General features: G+C 36.4%; 1 protein-coding gene across 10 annotated transcripts in view; it reads left to right on the forward strand.

Moving 5' to 3' along the window:
• Positions 1 to 25,232, forward strand: part of RAP1GDS1 (RAP1, GTP-GDP dissociation stimulator 1) — a 132,330-nt gene that overhangs the window by 80,127 nt on the left and 26,971 nt on the right. For all 10 annotated transcript variants that reach the window (XM_014534013.1, XM_014534015.1, XM_005859269.2 and 7 more), the window contains 2 exons: positions 13,064 to 13,192; positions 23,509 to 23,634. In XM_014534013.1, coding sequence (XP_014389499.1) covers positions 13,064 to 13,192; positions 23,509 to 23,634 — 255 coding nt within the window. The remainder of the gene's footprint in view (positions 1 to 13,063; positions 13,193 to 23,508; positions 23,635 to 25,232) is intronic.

The raw sequence follows: 25,232 nt of genomic DNA on the forward strand, positions 1-25,232 counted from the left end.
CTCTTTCCTCCTAGTTGTAGAACTTCCACTCAGCCAGCCTTCCTGTGGTTCTGGATGATGTCCGTTCCGTCTTTTAGTTGTATTTTTGAAGTGGTTGTTCGAGGCAGCAAACTCCGGCGTTAACCTATGCCGCCATCTTGGTTTCCCCCCGGAGTTCTGATCTTGCCAGTGGGCTACTTGTCACCGACGCTGCCGCCAGCAGGCTCCTGGGCGGCGTGGCAAAAAGCCGATTCGAGGGTGTCAGCGGTGTCCCGCACTAGTGAAGCAGCCTCCAGGTCGGGATGAAGACAGGACGCGACCAAAATGATATACTTATAAGCGATGAGCTGAATATATTCTTTTGTTTCCTTGTTGGTGAAACAATTAAAACTTTTTATATTCAGGTAAGTGTGGAATACATGAACAGAAAAAGTTATAATTACTTTGCCAGAAAAGTCATATCAGTAATACTGTATAAATAAAATCAGGTTTAAATAGAATAAGAAAAAACTTTTGTTTAGTAAAAATCACTTCAATTTGTGCTTTTGGGGGAAATCATACCTGTTTTTCACATGGTAAACAAGCTCTCTTCAATTCTATGGCCCTCCAAAATAGAATTGACTATTTGACAGTTGTCGTTAGAGGAAGCATATTGACAGTTTGACATCCAATTTGAGGAAATGTATCGAACTTCCTGTATATTCTTCATCTAGTTACAACTTTAAAGTTTTAATTATTTTATAAGCTAGGAACTCCAACCTATTATTGAAGATATTTTTGTCTCATTAATTTCTTGAACATTTTTGTTCTTAGCTTTTGTTACCCAATGCCAAACATTGCAGTGAAGACTGAAAATGTTGTTCACATATAGCTGTTTTCAACTGTAGCACCATTTTAGCATATAGGAGTTTGGAAAATATTTAAATATTTATTAGTTGACTTTTCTGGATACTTAGTATTGTCTAAAATTTTTTTATTAACAAAATCAAAACTTGGAAGAAAAGTGATATTAGAATACATTTTTTTCTTTAAATAAATTAGAAGCATTATAATCTCTTATATACTGTATTAGATGATATTCCCTATTCATCTGCATGGCAGTAGCAGAAAGTGGCACTGAAAGCATGCTGATATTAACGGTGTTGAATCTGTGGTTAAAAATTTACCATAGGTGATTCACAAACTTGATAAATCTGCATATTACTGGAAAGTTGATTGAAATTTGAATAGAAACAAACCAGTAGTCTAAAGTAGTGATTTTTCAACCTTTTTCATCTCATGCCACACACATACCAATTACTAAAATTCTCTGGCACACCAAAAGTACATTTTTTTGCGAATCGAGAAAAAAAAATAATTTTGATTTATTCACGTTGGACAGCTATTGTTTTGTAGGCTATCATTTTTTTTATTTGACAATCTAAGGCAGGGGTGGGGAACCATTTTTCTGCACAGGCCATTTGGATATTTATAGCATCATTTATGGGCCATACAAAATTATCAAATGAAAATTATGTTGCTATAAAACACACACACACAACTACATTTATTGAATTTCGAGTCCCACCTGTGGTTGCCTTGGCAGGGCCAGAACAAATGATACGATACAGCCTATGGGCCAGACATTCCCCACACCTGATCTAAGGGAAAAGAGGTCAGTGCCCCTAACTAAATAGTCAGGTATTGTATGTTTTAAAATTCTAGTGGCACACTAGTGTGCTGTAGCATATCGGTGGAAAATTGCTGATCTTATAGCAAAGCAGCGGCATAATTTAACACCTTATTAGAGAGTCTATTAGTGTACACCATTTTTATTATATTAGAAGTAACCATTATTAGTCAATTAATACCTAAAAAAAAAAACCCTCTATAATTGAGAGTTTAGGGTACCCGAAACAGGCTCCTGAAGGACAGCCGCGTGGGGGGCCCTCCAAGTTGGGGGCTGCCACATGGACACACACACAATGCTAACACTGACAGGGAGAGCCACGAAAACGAGGGTGTCAAAGGAGAGCAGTCAGCCTGAGGCAGCACAGAGCTCACAAGGAAAGGTCATGGTATCATGCTGCAAGGGACTGTCAGCGAGGACCACAACTGAGCCTTTGCTACGGCACCAGGTGCTTGGGTTAGTGGTCGATGTCCACCCAGTCATGCACATAACCAAGGCGTGGGATTCACTTACGGCATCTGTAAGAGCCGGGAGACGGTAGGCATGCCATTTTTACAGGCTTCACAAGACAGCGTAGACTCCAACACGGCCTCTTGAAATAAACAGATACACACTTTAGTTCCACAGAACACGCTGGCAAACCACTGGGTGATGAAAAGTTTGACACCGCTTTGCAACTGTCTGCAGGCTTATCGGGACAGCGTCAAAACTCTCCTAGCAGACAGATGGGGGACGTGGGGAGGGGATACTGGCCACACTGGCTGCTGATGACTCACAAACTAAGCGGTTTAGAAACCACACGCCGACAGAGAGCCAATAAATGTAAAATTAAAAAAAAAAGAGTTTAATGTATTTCCTAATACACCTATGTTAGATGGAGACACAAAATACAGGGAGAAGTATGTTACAATTCTAAATCAAAATAAACATTAAAGCAATGACTATAGTTATTTTACATAAACTATGCCATAAGAGAAAACTAAGGGAATTAAACATTCCATTAAAAAAAAGGAAAAATTATTTTCCTTCTAAAATGAGTAATATAGTATACACAGTCTATGACTGTCTTCTTCATGTGACCTAAATCATATACAAGATGTTTCAAAAATATGTATACACACTTAATAGCTGATAGCTCAATTGATGTTTCTTTCTTTTCAGATTTAACCCATTGGAATTCAAAGTGTGTATACATTTTGGGTGGACACCCTATATATGATATATATATTTGTGTGTGTGTGTGTGTGTGTGTGTGTGTGTGTGTATGTATGTATATATATACCCAGCAGGAGTGGCTGGGAGCAGGAGGGGAAATCCGCCACAGTGCCTGGGATCAGGAGGGGAAACCCAGCAGGAGCGCCTGGGAGCAGGAGGGGAAACCTGCCACAGCGCCTGGGAGCCGGAGGGGAAATGCAGCAGGAGTGTCTGGGAGCAGGAGGGGAAACCCAGCAGGAGTGGCTGGGAGCAGGAGGGGAAATCCGCCACAGTGCCTGGGATCAGGAGGGGAAACCCAGCAGGAGCGCCTGGGAGCAGGAGGGGAAACCTGCCACAGCGCCTGGGAGCCGGAGGGGAAATGCAGCAGGAGTGTCTGGGAGCAGGAGGGGAAACCCAGCAGGAGTGGCTGGGAGCAGGAGGGGAAATCCGCCACAGTGCCTGGGATCAGGAGGGGAAACCCAGCAGGAGCGCCTGGGAGCAGGAGGGGAAACCTGCCACAGCGCCTGGGAGCCGGAGGGGAAATGCAGCAGGAGTGTCTGGGAGCAGGAGGGGAAACCCAGCAGGAGTGGCTGGGAGCAGGAGGGGAAATCCGCCACAGTGCCTGGGATCAGGAGGGGAAACCCAGCAGGAGCGCCTGGGAGAGGGAGGGGAAACCCAGCAGGAGCGCCTGGGAGCAGGAGGGGAAACCTGCCACAGCGCCTGGGAGCCGGAGGGGAAATGCAGCAGGAGTGTCTGGGAGCAGGAGGGGAAACCCAGCAGGAGTGGCTGGGAGCAGGAGGGGAAATCCGCCACAGTGCCTGGGATCAGGAGGGGAAACCCAGCAGGAGCGCCTGGGAGAGGGAGGGGAAACCCAGCCGCAGCGGCTCGGAGTGGGAGCGAAGCCCACCTCAGTGGGTTTCGCTCCCCTCTCTGCTTCGCTCTAGCCGCTGGAAGCCCTATTCTTGCAGGAATCTTCCTGCAATGGGCCTCTAGTATCTTAATAAGTCCCTATGGTGAATTTCTTTTCTGTGTGTGTGTGTATGGTTCTTGAGATCTCTCCAGAATATTCTCATGATAATTCTCACATTTATTTGCTATGTGGACTTAATGATAACTGAACTATGGTTGAAAGGAGACCATCTGTGTAATTTATGAACTACAGCTCATGGGATATGTTATTGGAGCATAATAATTGAATTTAAATAAGTCTGATACTTAAATTCACTAGTTAAAAATAGGCCTATAAAGTATTTTCTCTCCTCTAATTTAAAGATCGCTTAATATATAATTAATTTCATTTCAACCAATAGCAGCAGTTTCGCAATTCTGCTCATACACTTATTCATTATCTTAATGAACTCAGTTCAAAAATGTGGCTTACTTGTTTTTGCTTCATACTTAAAATAGGAAGAATATAAATTATATAGGAATAATTATATATAGGAATAGTTTTAATTAAAATTAAAAAGCAGTTTGACCCTGAGTATATTATATTTTGGTATTACTTTTACAGGTAAGAAAGACTATTTCCTAGATGTTAGACGTTTAGCAAATGATTTGCTTTGAGGAACTATTCCCAAAGTGTACCTACTGTGGGTACAAGCTAATTAATACTTACATATATTTCCTAAGTACTAAAAATATTTTACCTAACATTAAGGAAAACAAAATTCAAAAATATAAAATTTTACCTTTGCAAGTCATTGTCTTTTTAAAATTATATTAATTTTCTAATATACTATTTGTTTTTTTCTGTTTAGAAAGGCATTGAAGATGTACTTTTATATTTACATCTTTTGAAGCCCAAGTTGTCAAAGTACTCAGAGTGTGTAAATAACTTTTATTGTGGAGCTGAAAAGTTTTAAAAAAATATATCAACTCTTTACTAACTGTTATTTTCTTTGAAAAAACTCTCTGAATTTTTACTGTTTATTCAATAGAACTTTCTAATCAATTTACTGTAGCAGGTTGCTTTCATGAAATTCTGTTATAAATGTTATTTTCAGCAAATTGTTTTATGGAAAGTCAGAGCAATTAATTGTTCTTGTACCTTCTGCTAGTTAGTTTTTCATCAGAATCCTCCTAAGCAATCTGTAATAAAAGCCTAGGTCAGCCGTGGGCAAACTACGGCCCGCGGGCCGAATCTGGCCCGTTTGAAATGAATAAAACTAAAAAAAAAAAGACCGTACCCTTTTATGTAATGATGTTTACTTTGAATTTATATTAGTTCACACAAACACTCCATCCATGCTTTTGTTCCGGCCTTCCGGTCCAGTTTAAGAACCCATTGTGGCCCTCGAGTCAAAAAGTTTGCCCACCCCTGGCCTAGGTGGTCCTTGCACCCTTGCACGACATCCTCATGTCATCACAAGATGGCCGCCCTCGCGTCATCACAATATGGCCACCACAATATGGCCAACACAAGATGGCCAGCAGGGGAGGGCAGTTGGGGGCCATCAGGCCGGCAGGGGAGTGGTTAGGGGGCGATCAGGCTGGCAGGCAGAAGCAATTAGGCAATCAGGCAGGCAGACAAGCGGTTAGGAGTCAGCAGTCCCGGATTGGGATCGGGCCTAAACCAGCAGTCAGACATCCCTCGAGGGGTCCCAGGTTGGAGAGGGTGCAGGCCGGGCTGAGGGACAGCCCCCCCCCCCCCCCAAATTTTGTGCACCAGGCCTCTAATTATTATAATAATGCTGTTACTTAATGGACAAACGGCCTAAGATAAGAACTGGGTTTGTAGTAGAGGTATACCAAATGCACATTTTGGTTTGATTTCACATGGTCAAGTATTGATATTAATATTCACCTTTGGCCATTATAGAATGAATTTCTGAATGAAAGAATCTTAAACTTTATCGTAAAAATATGAAATGATTGTTATAGTTGTTTCATTAATGATTTAAAGTTTGGCATTATATTACAGAAATAATACTTTCTCAAATTGTCAGCTTTTGGATTGTTCCTGATCATTATAGTGCACTCAGCAATGTGATACTAAATAGATACCCAATTTTAAGTGAGGGCAGCAGAATAACAAAATATGTTTGGGGTTTGTCATTCCCTAACATGTTTTTCTTTTTTTAATTTGCTTTATGTCTGGGCTAGAGATGATTAATCACAGATGTTAATGAATATTATTTTCAAGATTTTCCTCAGAGTGAATATTTGAGGTGACAAAGTTGGCTTTCTGATTTTAACTCATCCTCACAAGATATAGAGAATTCCCAAATTCTTGAAATTCCCAAATTCTTTCTTGAAAGACTCATGGCCTGAATGGAATTAAGTAACTAAAAATTAAAAACAGCTTCTAACATTTATTTCATGCTGTGAATTCTAAAGAGAATAAGTAATGTCTGTTATTCTGCTTTCATTTAATTTTTACATTGTATATTTTCACTATCATTAGTTATTGCCACATTTTAATATTGTATAAGTATGCATTTATGTTTCAACTACTGATAGGATTCCAAAATGTGAGGCACATAGAGAGACTTTCTCTGTATATGGAATGCTTATTTATATTTGAAAATTAATATTTAGATAGTAATAGTAAAATTGAGAGGTCAGGCCTTGTTTTTATTATTGACGTTACTACACCATTGAACTATGATGACATCAAAGCATATGAATATGTACCATGCGCAAGTTTGTTGTTTTTTTAAAATATATTTTATTGATTTTTTACAGAGAGGAAGGGAGAGGGATAGAGAGTTAAGAAACATCGATGAGAGAGAAACATCGATCAGCTGCCTTCTGCACCCCCCACACCCCCACTGGGGATGTGCCCGAAACCAAGGTACATGCCCTTGACCGGAATCCAACCTGGGACCCTTCAGTCCACAGGCCGACGCTCTATCCACTGAGCCAAGCTGGTTAGGGCATGCGCAAGTTTTAAAGCCAAAGATAAGTAATGGATTTTGGCCAAATATCAATGTATGTTTAATTTAGACCACTTAAAATATCCATTCACAGAGAAATTCAAGGTAGAAAAATATCATTTGTAAATTAACTTGTATAAAAAATTCTGTTTTCTTTTATTTAAGTAATTCTGTTTTCTAACTACAATTAAAATCCAGTTAACATCAAACTGCCTATATTTTATTTATAAAATATTTTAAAATTAAATACTATTGGAAAATGGGTATTAACTACAAATCAGAAATTTTTGGTTATGAGCTGTGTCTTATTAATAGTTTGTGTGTTCCCAAATAACTTGTGTGTAATTTTAAAGTATAAAACTTAATGATAGTAATGTTTCAGGGTAACTATTAATATTTGCTTTAAAAAAAAAGCCAGTTAATCCTTTTGTAAAACAATTTTTATATTATTAAACACATATGTTTGTAAGATATACATGTTGTAATGTTAATTAATCTGGCATTTAGCTTCATTTAGGTGTAAATTTATACTTACTTTAGATAGCACTTTTCTCTCAGCACTGCTATCTGAGAGCAGAGACTGCATTTATTTCTCTCAGTAAGAGATGCTTAAACAACAGCTGGCAGCAGTCCTCTTTAAAACAAACAAACACAAATCCAGTTGTAACCTTTAAAAGACCAGTTTCTTTGTGAGATGGAAGTGCAGAGTTTTCTTTAATCAGAGTAGATATATTTGTAGAAATTTCCTTTGTAGCAGTATACATTATAAGAAGAGTTGATCTGTAGTAAATAATATAACCTAATGAGTCTAGGGGGGAAAAAAAGATCTCGATTAAGACATAATCACTCTAGATGTCATTGGATTCAGAACACTAAATGGATATATCTCTTAAAAATAATAATTCCATTTTTTCTTCCACTTGTGATTTTTGCTTTGGGGTCTTGTTACTGTTGTTTTACATTACACTCACTCATGTATTTGGTCCTTTATCTCTAGAGCGCTTACAAGAGGGAAATTTTGCTCTGTAGAGACTCTTATTTTTAGAACCCAGAAAAAAAACTTCTCAATTAGCTTTTCCACATTTTATTGTTAACTTTTAGAAAGTAAAAAATGTGTAAAAGTATTATTTTAAGCCCCTTGTATTCTTAATACTAATGAATCTTGATTCTCTTTTTTTCCTTTGAAATTTCTGTAATTAAAATGTATAACCTGGGGCTTACATTACTGGGATAATTTTGGTGCAAAACCCATAATGCATGTTTTGTGTAAAGAGGGCTTTTAAAAGAATTAATTTTGAAGTTAATTTTATCACATAAATATTTTTAGTTTTATATGCTCAACACTAGTTTAGAATAACAGCTCTTTACATTCCTTATCAATCAACAAAAAGATACTCAGTAATAAGTAACTGAAAAGGAAGTTTTTACTTGTGCCTGCACTTGTGTTTTTAGATGTGAATCATCCTTTCAGTAGCTATAGTTAAGTCAGTTTATTTTTTAGTGTTATAGTGGAGCTATAACTTGCTTAACTTAAACTCCTAAGTTTTACTTCACAGATATATAATTTCTAATTTATCTTTTCTTGGAAATAAAACTATGCCATTAGTTAAGGGCTTTTTACTCAGTCTTTATTATGCTGTAATGGTTTTTAGCCAATTTGTATTAGAACATCACATCAAGTTTTATATTTGCTTGTTTTTGTTTCAACTGTATATAATTCATTTAACTGTAGACGGGTTTTTATGTAAACCTGTAAATAGGATACTCTTATACTATGAATAATATACATACCATACCATATGTACATACTAATGTGGAAATTGTGTTTTGAATGGTGTGTCATTTTAAGTTTCATTATTCATTAAGTCATATTTACCAATAAACTTAATAGTTTTATAACATTGTAAGAGCCTTTTCTTAGGAATGAGATAAACATGTGTTATAATCTTAAGGAACTTTTTCTATTTAGTAACTGATCAACATCAGCTGAGTTACTTGGCATACTTTTCTGGACCTATAGTCTGTCTATACCAATGTTTTTAAACATTAAACTTAAAACTCAGGGGGAAAAGGTTCTTCAACTTGAGATCTTCTCTCCAGATCTCCATTCTTTGGAGTTTCCATGAGTGTGACCTGAAGAACTTGGAACCATTGAAATTCAAATGTAGGTAGGTAAGTGTTCACACCAGCGCATGCATTGATTGCCTTATATCTCTTTGTATATGCATCTGTATTGCACCCTCTCAGTGCCTTTCTTCCTCTTCCTCCCCATAGATCATGTAGGGCCTGTGTCACCCTGATATTATGTAATTGTGTGATTCTGTATTTTGGTCAGTATTTGTCTGTGATGTGTGTCAGGAGCAATTTTAAAATGTCTTCAGATGTTTATGACGTTGTGCTGTCTAAAGACTGTCACACATAACTGTGTGCTATGTATGGGCCTGGGTTTTGTTTTTGTGAATTGTGTTTATTGAGCTCTGAATAAACTTTCCACTGGAGTTGCCGATATTCGTTGAGGGATGCAGAAAGTCTCAGTCATGCATTATTTCACTTACTCTCTCAAATGTATTTAGAGATGTGAAGTGTTTCTGGTACTAAGAATTTCTTCCACTTAGTCTTTGACTTAAAAGTTATCCTGATACCATTATGATAGCATTAATGTCAGCTACTATCCTTTGAAGTACATTCACAACATCTCTGGGCAATTAAAAAAGTGATTAAACATAATCATTTGCTTCCAGTGAAAAGAATTAATACTAATTTATTCCACACATGCAGGACTCTTATTTAGCTTTCTCCCCCCAAATATTTATTGCTAGTATACTAAGTTGTAACTGAAATAGGCAAACAGACTCAGTCATGGAATATTCTCCTAGGCTTAAGTAGAGTTTCTACTCAAGTAAGCAAAATGAGATGTTCAGGTGCTTAATTAATGTAATTTTTCTCAAAATATCTAAACACAAAAATCTAGAATTTCTAGTATGTTTTTTATTATCACATATGCCAAACACATCATTAAATTTCAGAATCTCCTGCGTTTGTTTGTTTTTGTTTTGGTCTATCTCCTATAAAAATTAGAAAATTCGTTAGCAGTGGTTCTTAAACATTTGATATCAGGACTCTTTTAGACACTTAATTACTTGAAGACTTTAAAGAACTTTTGTTTATATATACACATGTACATGAGTAATATCTATTAATATTTTACTGTATTAGAAATGAAAATAGAGACATTTTAAAAATTATTTAGTATTTTTAAAATAATAAAACCCCACTATACGTTAACATAAATAACATTTTTATGAAAAATAGCTTCAGAATTTAAAAATGCTAAATAAACATAACATTTATTTTACTGTGTGTGATGGTGAAGAATATAATGACTACTAATACAGTTTGGTGTCACTGACTGCGTTCATACTAAAGCCCCAGCAGTTTTACCTACCAATGTGTTTTCACCATCATTGCAAATGTCAATACAGTAAAAAAGGCAAATAAAACTTTGGTAAATTTATGAAAGTAGTTTTGACTTTGTGATCCTTGAAGGGTTTTGGGGCTTCTATTTTGAGAACCATGTTCTAGGATGCCTGCTTATCTTGAGAAAATTTGTATCAACCTGTTAAATGCTTTTTTCTTCTTCTTCTGGGCCTTTATTATCCAAGTCTCCTTGCTTGCAGTTGATATGAACAGACTTGAGAGTTATTTGAGCATAAATTTTGTTTTAGTTAGCATCATAGAATTAGATATTAAAGAAAGCAGCCAAGTGCTCTAAAATGAGTCTCTGCATTGGATAACTATACATTTTTCTCTTCATACCTGTGTGTGGTTTATTGTATGTGAGTATACAATTAATTTGCTCCTGGGTAGTAGTAAAATATGTTTTCATGAAGCAACATGATTTTCTTGAATTATGGCAATTCACACCATGTGCCATTGTGATAAGCTACGTTTTTTTCCTGATCTATCACAATTTCGAATATTATTGCTCCAATTTGTATGCCAAAGATTGTATGAAACTCTGAAACATTTCTTAACTTTTTGTCCACTCTTTTTTCTGGAACCAAAATTCGTAATATTGTAAAAGTGGTCCAAGAAAGTTGTAGAGATGCCAAGTTAGGAGACCATTAACATCATCTTCTAAGTGGCATTCTCCTGTTGAGTTATCTCCTTTGTAAAATTTGTTATTCTTCTGATGTCCCTGGACTGTGGGATTTTTATAGTTTGTACCAACAGTACTGAGGGGGTGTGTGATGCCTACATATGTGCAGATACATAGTGGAGTTTGACTCACACTCAATGCATGCGCTAGTGCTCACGCTTACATACTTGAAATTTAATGATTCAGCAGCTCTGCGGTATTTGAAGAGGTAGTCAAAATGACTAAATAAATAATTGAAAGTTTAAAATACTGCTAAAGAACAAGAATCTGCAGGTGACTCAATAATAAGGAACTCTATCTACTGGTAAGTAATCCACGTAATTTCTAACTTGGAAAGCTTCTCTGTGCACCGAGCCTCTAGTATGGGTATAATACTGTATCCTATAACATAAGTAAGTTGCCTGTAAGATGCATATTGTGAATCATTTATTAATTGCTGAATTGTATAGTTAGGAAAAATATTGAACATCAAAAGCCTAAAAACGAATCATTTAGTTGAATATATTATTTCTGTGTCTTTTTAGAACAGTCTTCATAATTCTATTACAAAATTTGAAATTGTTTTAGACTATTTGAACTCAAAATGTAAACTTCCTTTTTTTCCCTCAGGCCTGTTTTCTATTCTTGTTTTGGTAATAGGCCCCTTTCTAGTATAGATAGGTTCCCACAACTGAATGAGAGAATATTCGTAATTATCCACTCATCAGTTTTCAGGGCCATCAGCCTCTGTTGGCTATCTCTTTTTTTTTTTTTTAATTATTTTTTTGATTTTTTTACAGAGAGGAAGGGAGAGAGGGATAGAGAGTTAGAAACATCCATGAGAGAGAAACATCGATCAGCTGCCTCCTGCACACTCCCCACTGGGGATGTGCCCGCAACCAAGGTACATGCCCTTGACCAGAATTGAACCTGGGACCTTTCAGTCCGCTGTGTTGGCTATCTCTTCATACTTTCTAACGGCAGGAAAAATTAACTGTAAAGACCACCAGGTGAATAATCAATTGGCATGTGATACAGCTCAACCCTGTCTTTATGTTCTTTTCTGGTAATCACTCAACTACCTCCTTATCAATAGGTTAAAAATTATATAGAAATTAGTAGGCAAACTCTGCCAAGGGAAGCATGCTATGAGGAAAATTTGTATTGTAAAAAACAGATTTTTATCTTTAGATTCCCAGTAGGTAACTTACTAGAATTTGGAGAAAATTATTAGCTTGAAAATGGCACATAATTTTTAAAGAAAAAAATGGATAACATCCTGTATCTTTGGATGAACCACTTATTAACAAGTAACTTTATGTTTTGCATAGACATGTGAGTGTTTATGTCTTCTTATCTTATTCAGTACTTTGGGTTGGCATTTTGGTTTATTTACTTTCAACTTTATTACAGGTATTCTATTGTTAATGAAGAAGCATTGTGGAAATCCAAGTCATATTAAGTACTTTAAATCCAGTTAGTTTCTTAGAATGTGAAGACAAGCAGTGATGGCAAAGCCATACTGACCTCATTCTCATTCTCTTCACCTCTCAAGCTAAATTTTTCTTTCTTTGCTGATTGTTATTATTATTAAATACCAATTTGAGAAGAAAAATATTTTAAGTAACCCTTTCTTTCCTTGTTGAAACTACTTTTCATCCTAGCAGTCATTGAAGAATGCTCTGCTGGAATTAAACAAAAATTTTTGTGAATTACATGTTTATACTTTTTATTCTTTATTAAGTGATTCTAATTGTCTTCTCTCTTCATCTTTATTAAAACTTGCTTTTTAAAATGCTTTTTATATACTCTGATTTCCTGTAATGCAAATATTACTCAGTCTAACCTTTTTATTTAAAAAACAATGGTAATGTTTATTCACTTATACATCTTTAAAGCCTACTTTGTAAAGGTATAAGAGCCTGTTTTTTTCTTAAAAAACAAAAACAAAAAACAACAACAACTAATGTTTGACATATTTCAATTATTTGTATTTCTAAATTTCTTTTAATTATTGAAAAGATTCAAGACTCAATTCTTCTGAACTAATGTCTTTAAATTTTCAATACAATTATATGAATGGACTTAATCTTGTTTTACTGTCATTGAAATAGTATTGAGTTTGCAATAAAGAGAATAAGAGGTATTTTTCTTCTTACTAATGTCCATTTGGTACAAAAACACTTTTTTTGTTTGATTTTGCAGATTCCCTTCAGGCCCAGCTTATCAATATGGGTGTTATTCCTACCTTAGTGACATTACTGGGCATCCACTACCAAAATGCAGCTCTTACAGAAATGTGTCTCATAGCATTTGGCAATTTAGCAGAACTTGGTAAGTCTTGTTCATGAATCACTAATGTAATCAACTTATTAATGTACTTAATTTTTTCTTTAATTATTAACAACATGGAAATCCATTGAGATTAGTTTATTTCCTTGAAGCATTATAGATATTTGCTTCAATGTTAAAGAAATGCAGATCCAATTATATCTTATAATTGTATTATTTAAAATTGAGAGCTATTTTGCTTTCCTAATTGTTTCATACATTGAGGTTTAAGTGTTATTTATTTAATAGAGTTGAACATTTAAAATGATCTCCCTTGACTTTAGTATGTTTACATGAGTGATCATCTTAAAATCAAGTAATTGTATTTCTAGGGCAAAAAGAAAGGACTTCATAATTTATTACATTTTCAGATGAAAAGGAATCTATCAGACTGTGGTCCTTCCTCCTCTTTTTACAAAGTCCCTAAAAATGGTAGGACACTTTTTCAAAAGAATATATTTGTAATAGAATAGAAAAATTATGAGAACTCCTTGAAAATCAGAAGACAGGCAAAAACAGACCAATGCTGGAAATAGTCCAGTCATAGCAGAGAAGAGGACTAATGACCCCAGCAGTCCGATCTCTTTTCTTTGTTTTATTTTTCTCTATATCATATATAGTACTCTTTTCTCCTTCCTTCCCATGATAGAAAGTTATAACTCCTCGTCTGAATTTACTGCACAACTATGTTCATAAATTATTTATTCTGGAGACAATGAAACCAAATGATGTTTTGTCATAGATAAATGTAATAGCTAGAACAAAAAAAAAATCTATTATTTATCCCCATTTTATAAATAAACTAGAGGCCTGGTACACGAAATTCGTGCACAAGGGTGGGTGTGGGTGTGGGGGCCTCAGCCCAGCCTGCACCCTCTTGTAATCCAGGACCCCTTGGACATCCCTCTCACAATCCAAGACTCCTGGCTCCTAACCGATCACCTTCTTGCCTGCCTGATCACCCCTAACCACTCTGCATGCCTGCCTCATTGCCCCTATCCACTCGCCTGCCTGCCTCATTGCCCCTAACCACTCGCCTGCCTGCCTCATTGCCCCTAACTGCTTGCCTGCCTTCCTGATTGCCCCTAACTGCTCTGAATGTCTGCCTGATCACTCCTAACTGCTCGCCTGCCTGCCTGCCTATTCGCCTCTCTAACTGCCTCTGCCTTGGCCCCTGCTGCTGCAGCTTCGTCCAGAATGACATCTGGAAGGTTGTTTGGCCTAATTAGCATATTATGCTTTTATTATTATAGATTATTATAGATAAACAGAAGCACCAGAACTCTAAACTTGGATTTTCTAACTGAAAGTTTATGTCCTAACACACTACTTACTAAAACCTTGATTTCAGTACTTTACTTTTGCTTTAAAAAGTTAAAAGAATAGAGATTATCACAGTTAATTTTAAAAGTCATTCTTTTTCAGTGGGTAATCTGCTGGTATTTGTGAATCTTTCTTCTCCCCTCTGTTTTTCTTCTTATACTGTCTCATTATTTCCATTATTAAGTAAGACTAAGAATGAAAGAACATTTATTTGCTTTTCACAAGTTATTATTTTCCATTATTAAAATGGAATGTGAGAGTTTGTGTTCAGTATAGTTTATAGAAATAAAACAAATTGTGTTATAATCCCTGATACTGTAAAATCTGTAATGGAAACAAACAACATTTAAAATGAATTGCCTGTGTTAAGGTACCAGAAGTTGTTTGGGAAGTTATATAGACCACCTAAATTTCCCTGGTCTATAGTAAAAAATGGATATGCACCAATTTAGTTCAGCCTAGTTTCATACTCTGTTCCCAGCTGTTACTGCTCTTATCCCATTTTTTCCCCTTTATGTTCTAAGATTTTTAGAGTTTATATCATGAGTCTTGTGCCCATGTAATAGCTAGGTTATACATCACCACCAAAGTAGAGCATGTATGCCTCAGAATACTTTTTCTCTTTTCAGTGGTCTTACTGGAGCCCATGAGTTAACAAATCATGTAGTAGTATTTTTATTGACACAACTAAGTATCAAATTCATATCACATTCCTGGTAGTATGAGTATGGGATACTATTATACTCTCATAAAACTAAAGTACATAATTTTCTAGATTAGGAGGGTCTGTCAGATGCCTTGCCTAATAGATGAAAATAGGCCCAGACCATAGCATATCAATGAGAAGTTTTAGGATAATGGAGAAAAGAGAACATCTTACAGGATTGTATACAAAAGACTGTGAATCTGTACCCATCAATTATCTCAAAACAACACTGGCAGCCAGAAGAAAATGGAGTTATAATAAAGACATTGTCAAACATGAACATCTCAGAAAATTTATATACTTCATAACTTTCCTCTGGAAACTGCTGTAAGATGTGTTCCACCTTTACAAGGTATTTAAGTTACGAAAGAAGACAACATAGGAATCTGGATACAAGAGATCCAACAGAAAACAGAAATTCCTGGTAGTATGGTGACATGAGAACCCCAAATGGTCTGTGTTCAAAGAGCAACCAGTCCAGATTGGAACAAATCAGAAGGCTGCTGGCATCAGAGTTGGGGAAATTCATATAGGACATGAAATTGACCGAATGCCTAAAGTGAATGGGCTCAGTAAGAGATGATTAGACACTGATGGAGAGTTTAGAGTTAAATTAATGATAAGAACTTAGAAAAATAAGCAAATTAGAAAACAATAATTGCAGGGGAAATGAAATAGTATATTATTTTTTTTTCTTTTTTTTTTTTATTGCTTAAAGTATTACAAAGGGTATTACATATGTGTCCTTTTTTTCCCCGCCCTTGACAATTCCCCGGCTTCCCCTACCCCCCAGTGTCTTATGTCCATTGGTTATGCTCATATGCATGCATAAAGTAGTGAACAGCAGAGCTAGGATTCAGAACACCCAACCTTCTGCTTTCAGAGTCAGAGATCTTAACTTCCCATTGAATCATTTCTCTGAAGCAAGTCTAAGAGGTCAGGTGGAGGAGTCTTCACCCTCCTCTCTCTCCTCTCTCTGCTCCAGGTCCCACCACCAGAAATTATACCATGTAAAAACAACTTCATAATAATAACAGAAATAATAACTCCCGCCGAACCGGTTTGGTTCAGTGGCTAGAGCATCGGCCTGTGGACTGAAGAGTCCCAGGTTCAATTCCGGTCAAGGGCATGTACCTTGGTTTCCGGCACATCCCCAGTGGAGGGTGTGCAGGAGGCAGCTGATTGATGGTTCTCTCTCATCCATGTTTCTGATTTTTTATCCCTCTCCCTTCCTCTCAGTAAAAAATCAATAAAAATATATTTAAAAAAAATAAAACCTTACCTAATTGCTGTCTCAACCTCTACCAGAAACATAATCAACATTTCTGGAATTTTTCTGATCAGTATCATTGAGATAATCTGTTAAGTGGGCCCTCTCCAAACACCCCACCCCCACTTCCAAAGAAGAGGGGATCTGCATGATAAAAACCCTCGTGGTCTTCCTTACCTCTAGAAAAAGAAGTCCTGGTGTGAAGATAATCCTTTCTTTCCTTTGTTAATAGGTCCCTTGCCCCACTTCCCTTTCTTAAAAAACCTCCTCCATTTTGTACCTACCCCTCGGACCTCCCTTCTGCTTCCTCCTCTTTTTACAAAGTCCCTAAAAATGGTAGGACACTTTTTCAAAAGAATATATTTGTAATAGAATAGAAAAATTATGAGAACTCCTTGAAAATCAGAAGACAGGCAAAAACAGACCAATGCTGGAAATAGTCCAGTCATAGCAGAGAAGAGGACTAATGACCCCAGCAGTCCGATCTCTTTTCTTTGTTTTATTTTTCTCTATATCATATATAGTACTCTTTTCTCCTTCCTTCCCATGATAGAAAGTTATAACTCCTCGTCTGAATTTACTGCACAACTATGTTCATAAATTATTTATTCTGGAGACAATGAAACCAAATGATGTTTTGTCATAGATAAATGTAATAGCTAGAACAAAAAAAAAATCTATTATTTATCCCCATTTTATAAATAAACTAGAGGCCTGGTACACGAAATTCGTGCACAAGGGTGGGTGTGGGTGTGGGGGCCTCAGCCCAGCCTGCACCCTCTTGTAATCCAGGACCCCTTGGACATCCCTCTCACAATCCAAGACTCCTGGCTCCTAACCGATCACCTTCTTGCCTGCCTGATCACCCCTAACCACTCTGCATGCCTGCCTCATTGCCCCTATCCACTCGCCTGCCTGCCTCATTGCCCCTAACCACTCGCCTGCCTGCCTCATTGCCCCTAACTGCTTGCCTGCCTTCCTGATTGCCCCTAACTGCTCTGAATGTCTGCCTGATCACTCCTAACTGCTCGCCTGCCTGCCTGCCTATTCGCCTCTCTAACTGCCTCTGCCTTGGCCCCTGCTGCTGCAGCTTCGTCCAGAATGACATCTGGAAGGTTGTTTGGCCTAATTAGCATATTATGCTTTTATTATTATAGATTATTATAGATAAACAGAAGCACCAGAACTCTAAACTTGGATTTTCTAACTGAAAGTTTATGTCCTAACACACTACTTACTAAAACCTTGATTTCAGTACTTTACTTTTGCTTTAAAAAGTTAAAAGAATAGAGATTATCACAGTTAATTTTAAAAGTCATTCTTTTTCAGTGGGTAATCTGCTGGTATTTGTGAATCTTTCTTCTCCCCTCTGTTTTTCTTCTTATACTGTCTCATTATTTCCATTATTAAGTAAGACTAAGAATGAAAGAACATTTATTTGCTTTTCACAAGTTATTATTTTCCATTATTAAAATGGAATGTGAGAGTTTGTGTTCAGTATAGTTTATAGAAATAAAACAAATTGTGTTATAATCCCTGATACTGTAAAATCTGTAATGGAAACAAACAACATTTAAAATGAATTGCCTGTGTTAAGGTACCAGAAGTTGTTTGGGAAGTTATATAGACCACCTAAATTTCCCTGGTCTATAGTAAAAAATGGATATGCACCAATTTAGTTCAGCCTAGTTTCATACTCTGTTCCCAGCTGTTACTGCTCTTATCCCATTTTTTCCCCTTTATGTTCTAAGATTTTTAGAGTTTATATCATGAGTCTTGTGCCCATGTAATAGCTAGGTTATACATCACCACCAAAGTAGAGCATGTATGCCTCAGAATACTTTTTCTCTTTTCAGTGGTCTTACTGGAGCCCATGAGTTAACAAATCATGTAGTAGTATTTTTATTGACACAACTAAGTATCAAATTCATATCACATTCCTGGTAGTATGAGTATGGGATACTATTATACTCTCATAAAACTAAAGTACATAATTTTCTAGATTAGGAGGGTCTGTCAGATGCCTTGCCTAATAGATGAAAATAGGCCCAGACCATAGCATATCAATGAGAAGTTTTAGGATAATGGAGAAAAGAGAACATCTTACAGGATTGTATACAAAAGACTGTGAATCTGTACCCATCAATTATCTCAAAACAACACTGGCAGCCAGAAGAAAATGGAGTTATAATAAAGACATTGTCAAACATGAACATCTCAGAAAATTTATATACTTCATAACTTTCCTCTGGAAACTGCTGTAAGATGTGTTCCACCTTTACAAGGTATTTAAGTTACGAAAGAAGACAACATAGGAATCTGGATACAAGAGATCCAACAGAAAACAGAAATTCCTGGTAGTATGGTGACATGAGAACCCCAAATGGTCTGTGTTCAAAGAGCAACCAGTCCAGATTGGAACAAATCAGAAGGCTGCTGGCATCAGAGTTGGGGAAATTCATATAGGACATGAAATTGACCGAATGCCTAAAGTGAATGGGCTCAGTAAGAGATGATTAGACACTGATGGAGAGTTTAGAGTTAAATTAATGATAAGAACTTAGAAAAATAAGCAAATTAGAAAACAATAATTGCAGGGGAAATGAAATAGTATATTATTTTTTTTTCTTTTTTTTTTTTATTGCTTAAAGTATTACAAAGGGTATTACATATGTGTCCTTTTTTTCCCCGCCCTTGACAATTCCCCGGCTTCCCCTACCCCCCAGTGTCTTATGTCCATTGGTTATGCTCATATGCATGCATACAAGTCCTTCGGTTGATCTCTTACCCCCCTCCCTCCTGCCCCCCAACCCTCCCCAGCCTTCCCGCTGCAGTTTGACAATCAGTTTGAGGCAGCTCTGCCTCTGTATCTATTATTGTTCAAAAGATTATAATGGTCTCTATTATCCATGAATGAGTGAGATCATGTGGTATTTTTCCTTCATTGACTGGCTTATTTCACTTAGCATAATGCTCTCCAGCTCCATCCATGCCGTTGCAAATTGTAAGAGTTCCTTCTTTTTTACAGCAGCATAGTATTCCATCGTGTAGATGTACCACAGTTTTCTAATCCATTCATCTACTGATGGGCACTTAGGCTGTTTCCAAATCTTAGCTATGGTGAATTGTGCTGCTATGAACATAGGGGTGCATATATCCTTTCTGATTGGTGTTTCTGGTTTCTTGGGATATATTCCTAGAAGTGGGATCACAGGGTCAAATGGGAGTTCCATGTTTTGTTTTTTGAGGAAACTCCATACTGTCTTCCATAGTGGCTGCACCAGTCTGCATTCCCACCAGCAGTGCACAAGTGTTCCTTTTTCTCCACATCCTCTCCAGCACTTGTCGTTTGTTGATTTGTTGATGATAGCCAGTCTGACAGGTGTGAGATGGTACCTCATTGTTGTTTTGATTTGCATCTCTCGGATGATTAGTGACTTTGAGCATGTTTTCATATGTCTCTTGGCTTTCTGAATGTCCTCTTTTGAAAGGTGTCTATTTAGATCCTTTGCCCATTTTTTGATTGGATTGTTTATCTTCTTTTTGTTAAGTTGTATGAGTTCCCTATAAATTTTGGAGATTAGGCCCTTATCAGATATGACGTTGGCAAATATGTTTTCCCACGCAGTGGGTTTTCTTGTTGTTTTGTTGATGGTTTCTTTTGCTGTGCAGAAGCTTTTTATTTTGATGTAGTCCCATTTGTTCATTTTCTCTTTAGTTTCAACTGCCCTAGGAGCTGTATCAGTGAAGAAATTGCTTCGGCATATGTCTGAGATTTTGTTGCCTTTGAATTCTTCTAGAATTTTTATGGTTTCCTGTCGTACATTTAAGTCCTTTATCCATTTTGAGTTTATTTTTGTGTATGGTGTAAGTTGGTGGTCTAGTTTCATTTTCTTGCATATATCTGTCCAATTTTCCCAACACCACTTATTGAAGAGACTATCTTGGCTCCATTGTATGTTCTTGCCTCCTTTGTCAAATATTAATTGAGCATATTGGTTCGGGCTAATTTCTGGACTCTCTATTCTATTCCACTGATCTATATGTCTGTTCTTGTGCCAGTACCAGGCAGTTTTGAGAACAGTGGCTTTGTAATACAGCTTGATATCTGGCATTGAGATCCCACCTACTTTGTTCTTTCTCAGGATCGCTGCAGCTATTCGGGGTCTTTTTTTATTCCAGATGAATTTTTGGAGAGTTCGTTCTAGATCTTTGAAGTAGGCCATTGGTATTTTAATGGGAAGTGCGTTGAATTTATAGATTGCTTTGGGTAGTATGGACATTTTAATGATGTTGATTCTACCAATCCAAGAACATGGTATGTTCTTCCATCTCTTTATGTCTTCCTCTATCTCTTTTTTCAACGTCCTGTAGTTTTCTGAGTAGAGGTCTTTTACCTCTTTAGTTAAGTTTATTCCTAGGTAGCTTAATTTTTTTGGTGCGATGGTAAATGGGATTGTTTTTATAATCTCTCTTTCTGAAAGTTCACTATTGGTGTATAGAAATGCCTCAGATTTCTTGGGGTTAATTTTGTATCCTGCTACATTGCCAAATTCATGTATTAAGTCTAGTAGCTTTTTGATGGAGTCTCTAGGGTTTTGTATGTATAATATCATGTCGTCTGCAAATAAGGACAGTTTTACTTCCTCTTTTCCAATTTGGATGCCTTTTATTTCTTCTTCTTGTCTAATTGCAATGGCTAATACTTCCAGGACTATGTTGAAGAGGAGTGGCGAGAGTGGGCATCCCTGTCTTGTTCCTGTTCTTAGGGGAAATGGTGTTAGTTTTTGTCCATTGAGTATGATGTTGGCTGTGGGCCTGTCATATATGGCTTTTATTATGTTGAGGTATGATCCTTCTATTCCCACCTTGCTGAGAGTTTTTATCAAAAATGGGTGTTGGATTTTGTCGAATGCTTTTTCTGCATCAATTGATATGACCATGTGGTTTTTTTCTTTCAATTTGTTTATGTGATGTATTACGTTTATTGATTTACGGATGTTGTACCATCCTTGCATCCCTGGGATAAATCCTACTTGGTCATGGTGTATGATCTTTCTGATGTACTGCTGGATCCGATTTGCTAAGATTTTGTTGAGGATTTTGGCATCTATGTTCATGAGGGATATTGGCCTGTAATTCTCTTTCATTGTGTTGTCTTTACCTGGTTTTGGTATTAGGGTGATGCTGGCTTCATAGAATGAGCTTGGAAGTGTTCCTTCCTCCTGAATTTTTTGTAGTAGTCTGAGGAGGATAGGTTTTAGTTCTTCCTTGAAAGTTTGGTAAAACTCCCCTGAGAAGCCATCTGGTCCTGGGCTTTTGTTTGCTGGAAGCTTTTTGATGACTGCTTCAATTTCTTCCATAGTTATTGGCCTATTGAGATTTTTAGATTCTTCCTGATTGAGTTGAAATAGTATATTATTAAAGCACTAGTAATTGATATAACCAAAATTACATTATAATTACATTAAGAACATGGAGGTATGTGGTTTAGACAGGGGCAAAAAAGAAAGCTGATGCTTTTTCTTTCATAATAGAAACTCAATAAAAAAATTCCAGGATGTTCACTGTACCCCCCAGAGAGCAACCAGTGTAGATTGAATTTGTTCAGAATTTTTTTTGAGAGAAACTTCTAGATAAATTAATAGGATATCTGATACAGCAAACTAAATTAGAAGAGAATTGGAGAGAAATGGAAATGGATTTCAGTTGTATTTTGGAGGCAGATTGGCAGACCTTGGTAATCCATTGGATGTAGAATTGAATGAGAATAAGTCATCAGTGGCTCCCAGGTAGAGTATTCATTTACCATGTTAAGTCTGGAGGAAGAACAGAAATCAGGGTAATATCAAAAGTCCACTTTAGATATTGAGTTTGAATGCTAAAGATATTTAAGTGGAGATGTCAAATGGTCAGTTAAATAAGTAGCCTGGAATCCAGAAGAGGGGTAGAGAGATATGATTGTGTAATTAGCAACATTCAAAGACTGTTAATACAATGGAAAAAAGTTAGATTGCCCAGGGCAGTGGTTGGCAAACTGCGGCTCGCGAGCCACATGCAGCTCTTTGGCCCCTTGAGTGTGGCTCTTCCTAAGCCTTAGGAGTACCCTAATTAAGTTAATAACAATGTACCTACCTATATAGTTTAAGTTTAAAAAATTTGGCTCTCAAAAGAAATTTCAATCGTTGTACTGTTGATATTTGGCTCTGTTGACTAATGAGTTTGCCGACCACTGGCCTAGGGTAAAAGAATGGATCAAAAAGGTAAGAAAGCAAAGGATCATATCCCAAGGAACTGGAATTTATAGAGGTCTGGAGGGAACAAGCAAAGGACACTGCAGAGAGTAAGTGTGGACCCAAAACTGGCTTGAAGTGAGTTTAGGAATTAATGCATGTGAGTTAAGAAAGTAGAGAGAGTGTATGTTAAACAATGCTATTAACTTGTTTGTGAAAGTGAACACGGATGGTATTTGAAGAAAAGTGGAGTAGAGGGAAGGTGTTTATTTTTTTTATATTGCTTTTTTATGTGAGGCTCTAGAATGGAGGAGAGGTTGGATATGTGAAAGAGACAAGAATGAATGGGACCCCAAATACATGTGAAGAATTCATTGGCTTTTAGCAGTAGGCATATCAGGATTAGTGCAAACTCACACCACTTTAATGATATAAAGATAAGTCACCTTTAATTCAACCACCCAAAGTTCAGTCTGTTCTGAGTACTTTTTCTTTGACAAAACCTTGAAACTGAATTTAAAACTTAGTAATTTTATTGTTGCTATGTCATGCTAGTGAACATTTTTATAGTCTTGACCATAATTGGGTTAGAACATTTTCTTTAAAGCCTTAGACATTTTTTCTTTTCAGGGGCATTAGAAAGTGGATTTGATTATTCCTGTATTTGAAGAATGTTTATCAGTAATGGTATACAATGACCAAGTATTGGAAATAATAGGAAACAAACAATTTCTGGGTTTAATTTTATTTGCTTACCATAAATTTTCCTTTTTTTTTTTTTAAACAGAGTCCAGTAAAGAACAGTTTGCCAGTACAAACATTGCTGAAGAGATGGTAAAACTCTTCAAGAAACAAATAGAACACGATAAGAGGGAAATGATTTTTGAAGTTCTTGCTCCTTTGGCAGAAAATGGTGAGAAAATAAATGCATCTCTTGATTTTTTTTTTTTTATCATGTAGGCCTTTTCCATTTTTTCTAACATTATTTAATTGCTAGCTATTTAATTGATTTATTAATGATGCAAGTTTGAATTTGGATATCTCTAACTTCAGCTACATTATCTACTTCATAATTGTATCTACATTGGCCAAAGTTACTGTCCAAGTTCGTTCAACTTGGAAGTCTTGGCAAAGATGGTTCTGTAGCTTACACATTCTTATGCTGATCTGAAAAAGGCAGCTGAGAGCCTGAAACCCACTTTTGTACCCTTGCAGAGCAAAGGGGATGAAAGTTGGAGTTCTAGGCCTGTCAATAGTGTAGACACTGGTAAACTACTACTGTGTTTGGGGAAAAAAAAAAATCTTAAGGAATACACCTTAGGAATAAGAGTGATCCAGAATAAATAAACCATTCCATATGAATAATTTTTCAAATACAGTGTCTAGCATATAATCAAAGAGGACCAGACACATGTGGAGACAAGACATTATAAGCAAGAACCAGCACTAAGAACAGGCAACAGCAGCAAATCTCCAGATATTGGAATTATTAGACATTGACTCAAAACAGGTATGCTTATGATATTCAAAGCAAACTTGAAAATTTTAGAAGGAAACTGAAAACTCTAAAATATTACATGACAAATTGGAAAGAAAAAAAAAAACAATTGGAAATTCCGGTATTGAAAAATACAACCCAAGTTAATGGATGGAAATGACAGATTAAATGTAGTTGATTTGGGGAACTAGTGAAGATAGATTGAAAGGAAGTCCAGAAAGAAAAGAACCAATATGCATAAAACAGAATAAGAGGTACAGAGGATAAATGAACAGCTCTCATATACATTCTGGTAATTCCCAAAAGGGTGGGAGGAGGGTAGAGACCAGAGGATGTATTTAAAGAAATTTTGGTAGAGAATTTCAATAAATTCAAGAAGCCAAATGAATCTAAAACATGATAAAAATAAATTTACATCATATTGAAATTATAGAAAAAAACAATGACAAAATCTAAAAGTAGCCAGGAAAAAAATAGCTTATTTTAAAAGGGCAACTGTTCAACTGACAGCTAACTTCTCAATAGCAACAATGAAAACCAGCTGACAGTGAAACAACAACTTCTATGCACTGAAAAAAAATGTCAGCTTGTAATTCTGAACTCAGTGAAATACCCTTCAAAATTGAAGTCAAAATAAAATTATTTTCAGATGAGAAACAGAAAGTTCACCACCACTATATAGTCACTAAAGGAAATTGTAATGGGTGTTTCTGAGAGGAAAATGCTTCCAGAAGGAAGGTTCTAGATGCACAGGAGAATAAAGAGCAAAAAACTAGTAAGTAGATAAATTTCATGAACATTGATTTTATAAAATAATAAAAATAATTTATGGTGAGGTTTAAAATATATCTACACTAATAAAAGAGAAACATGGTAATTGGCGTACGACCGCTACCCTTCCCATTGGCTAATCAGGGAGATATGCAAATTAACTGACAGCCAAGATGGCGGCCGGCAGCCAGGCAGCTTAAAGCGAAAGGGAGGCTTGCTTCCTTCAGTGACAGAGGACTCCA

Source organism: Myotis brandtii, unplaced genomic scaffold, assembly GCF_000412655.1.
Source record: "Myotis brandtii unplaced genomic scaffold, ASM41265v1 scaffold124, whole genome shotgun sequence".
In the NCBI taxonomy this organism is placed as follows: Eukaryota; Metazoa; Chordata; class Mammalia; order Chiroptera; family Vespertilionidae; genus Myotis; species Myotis brandtii.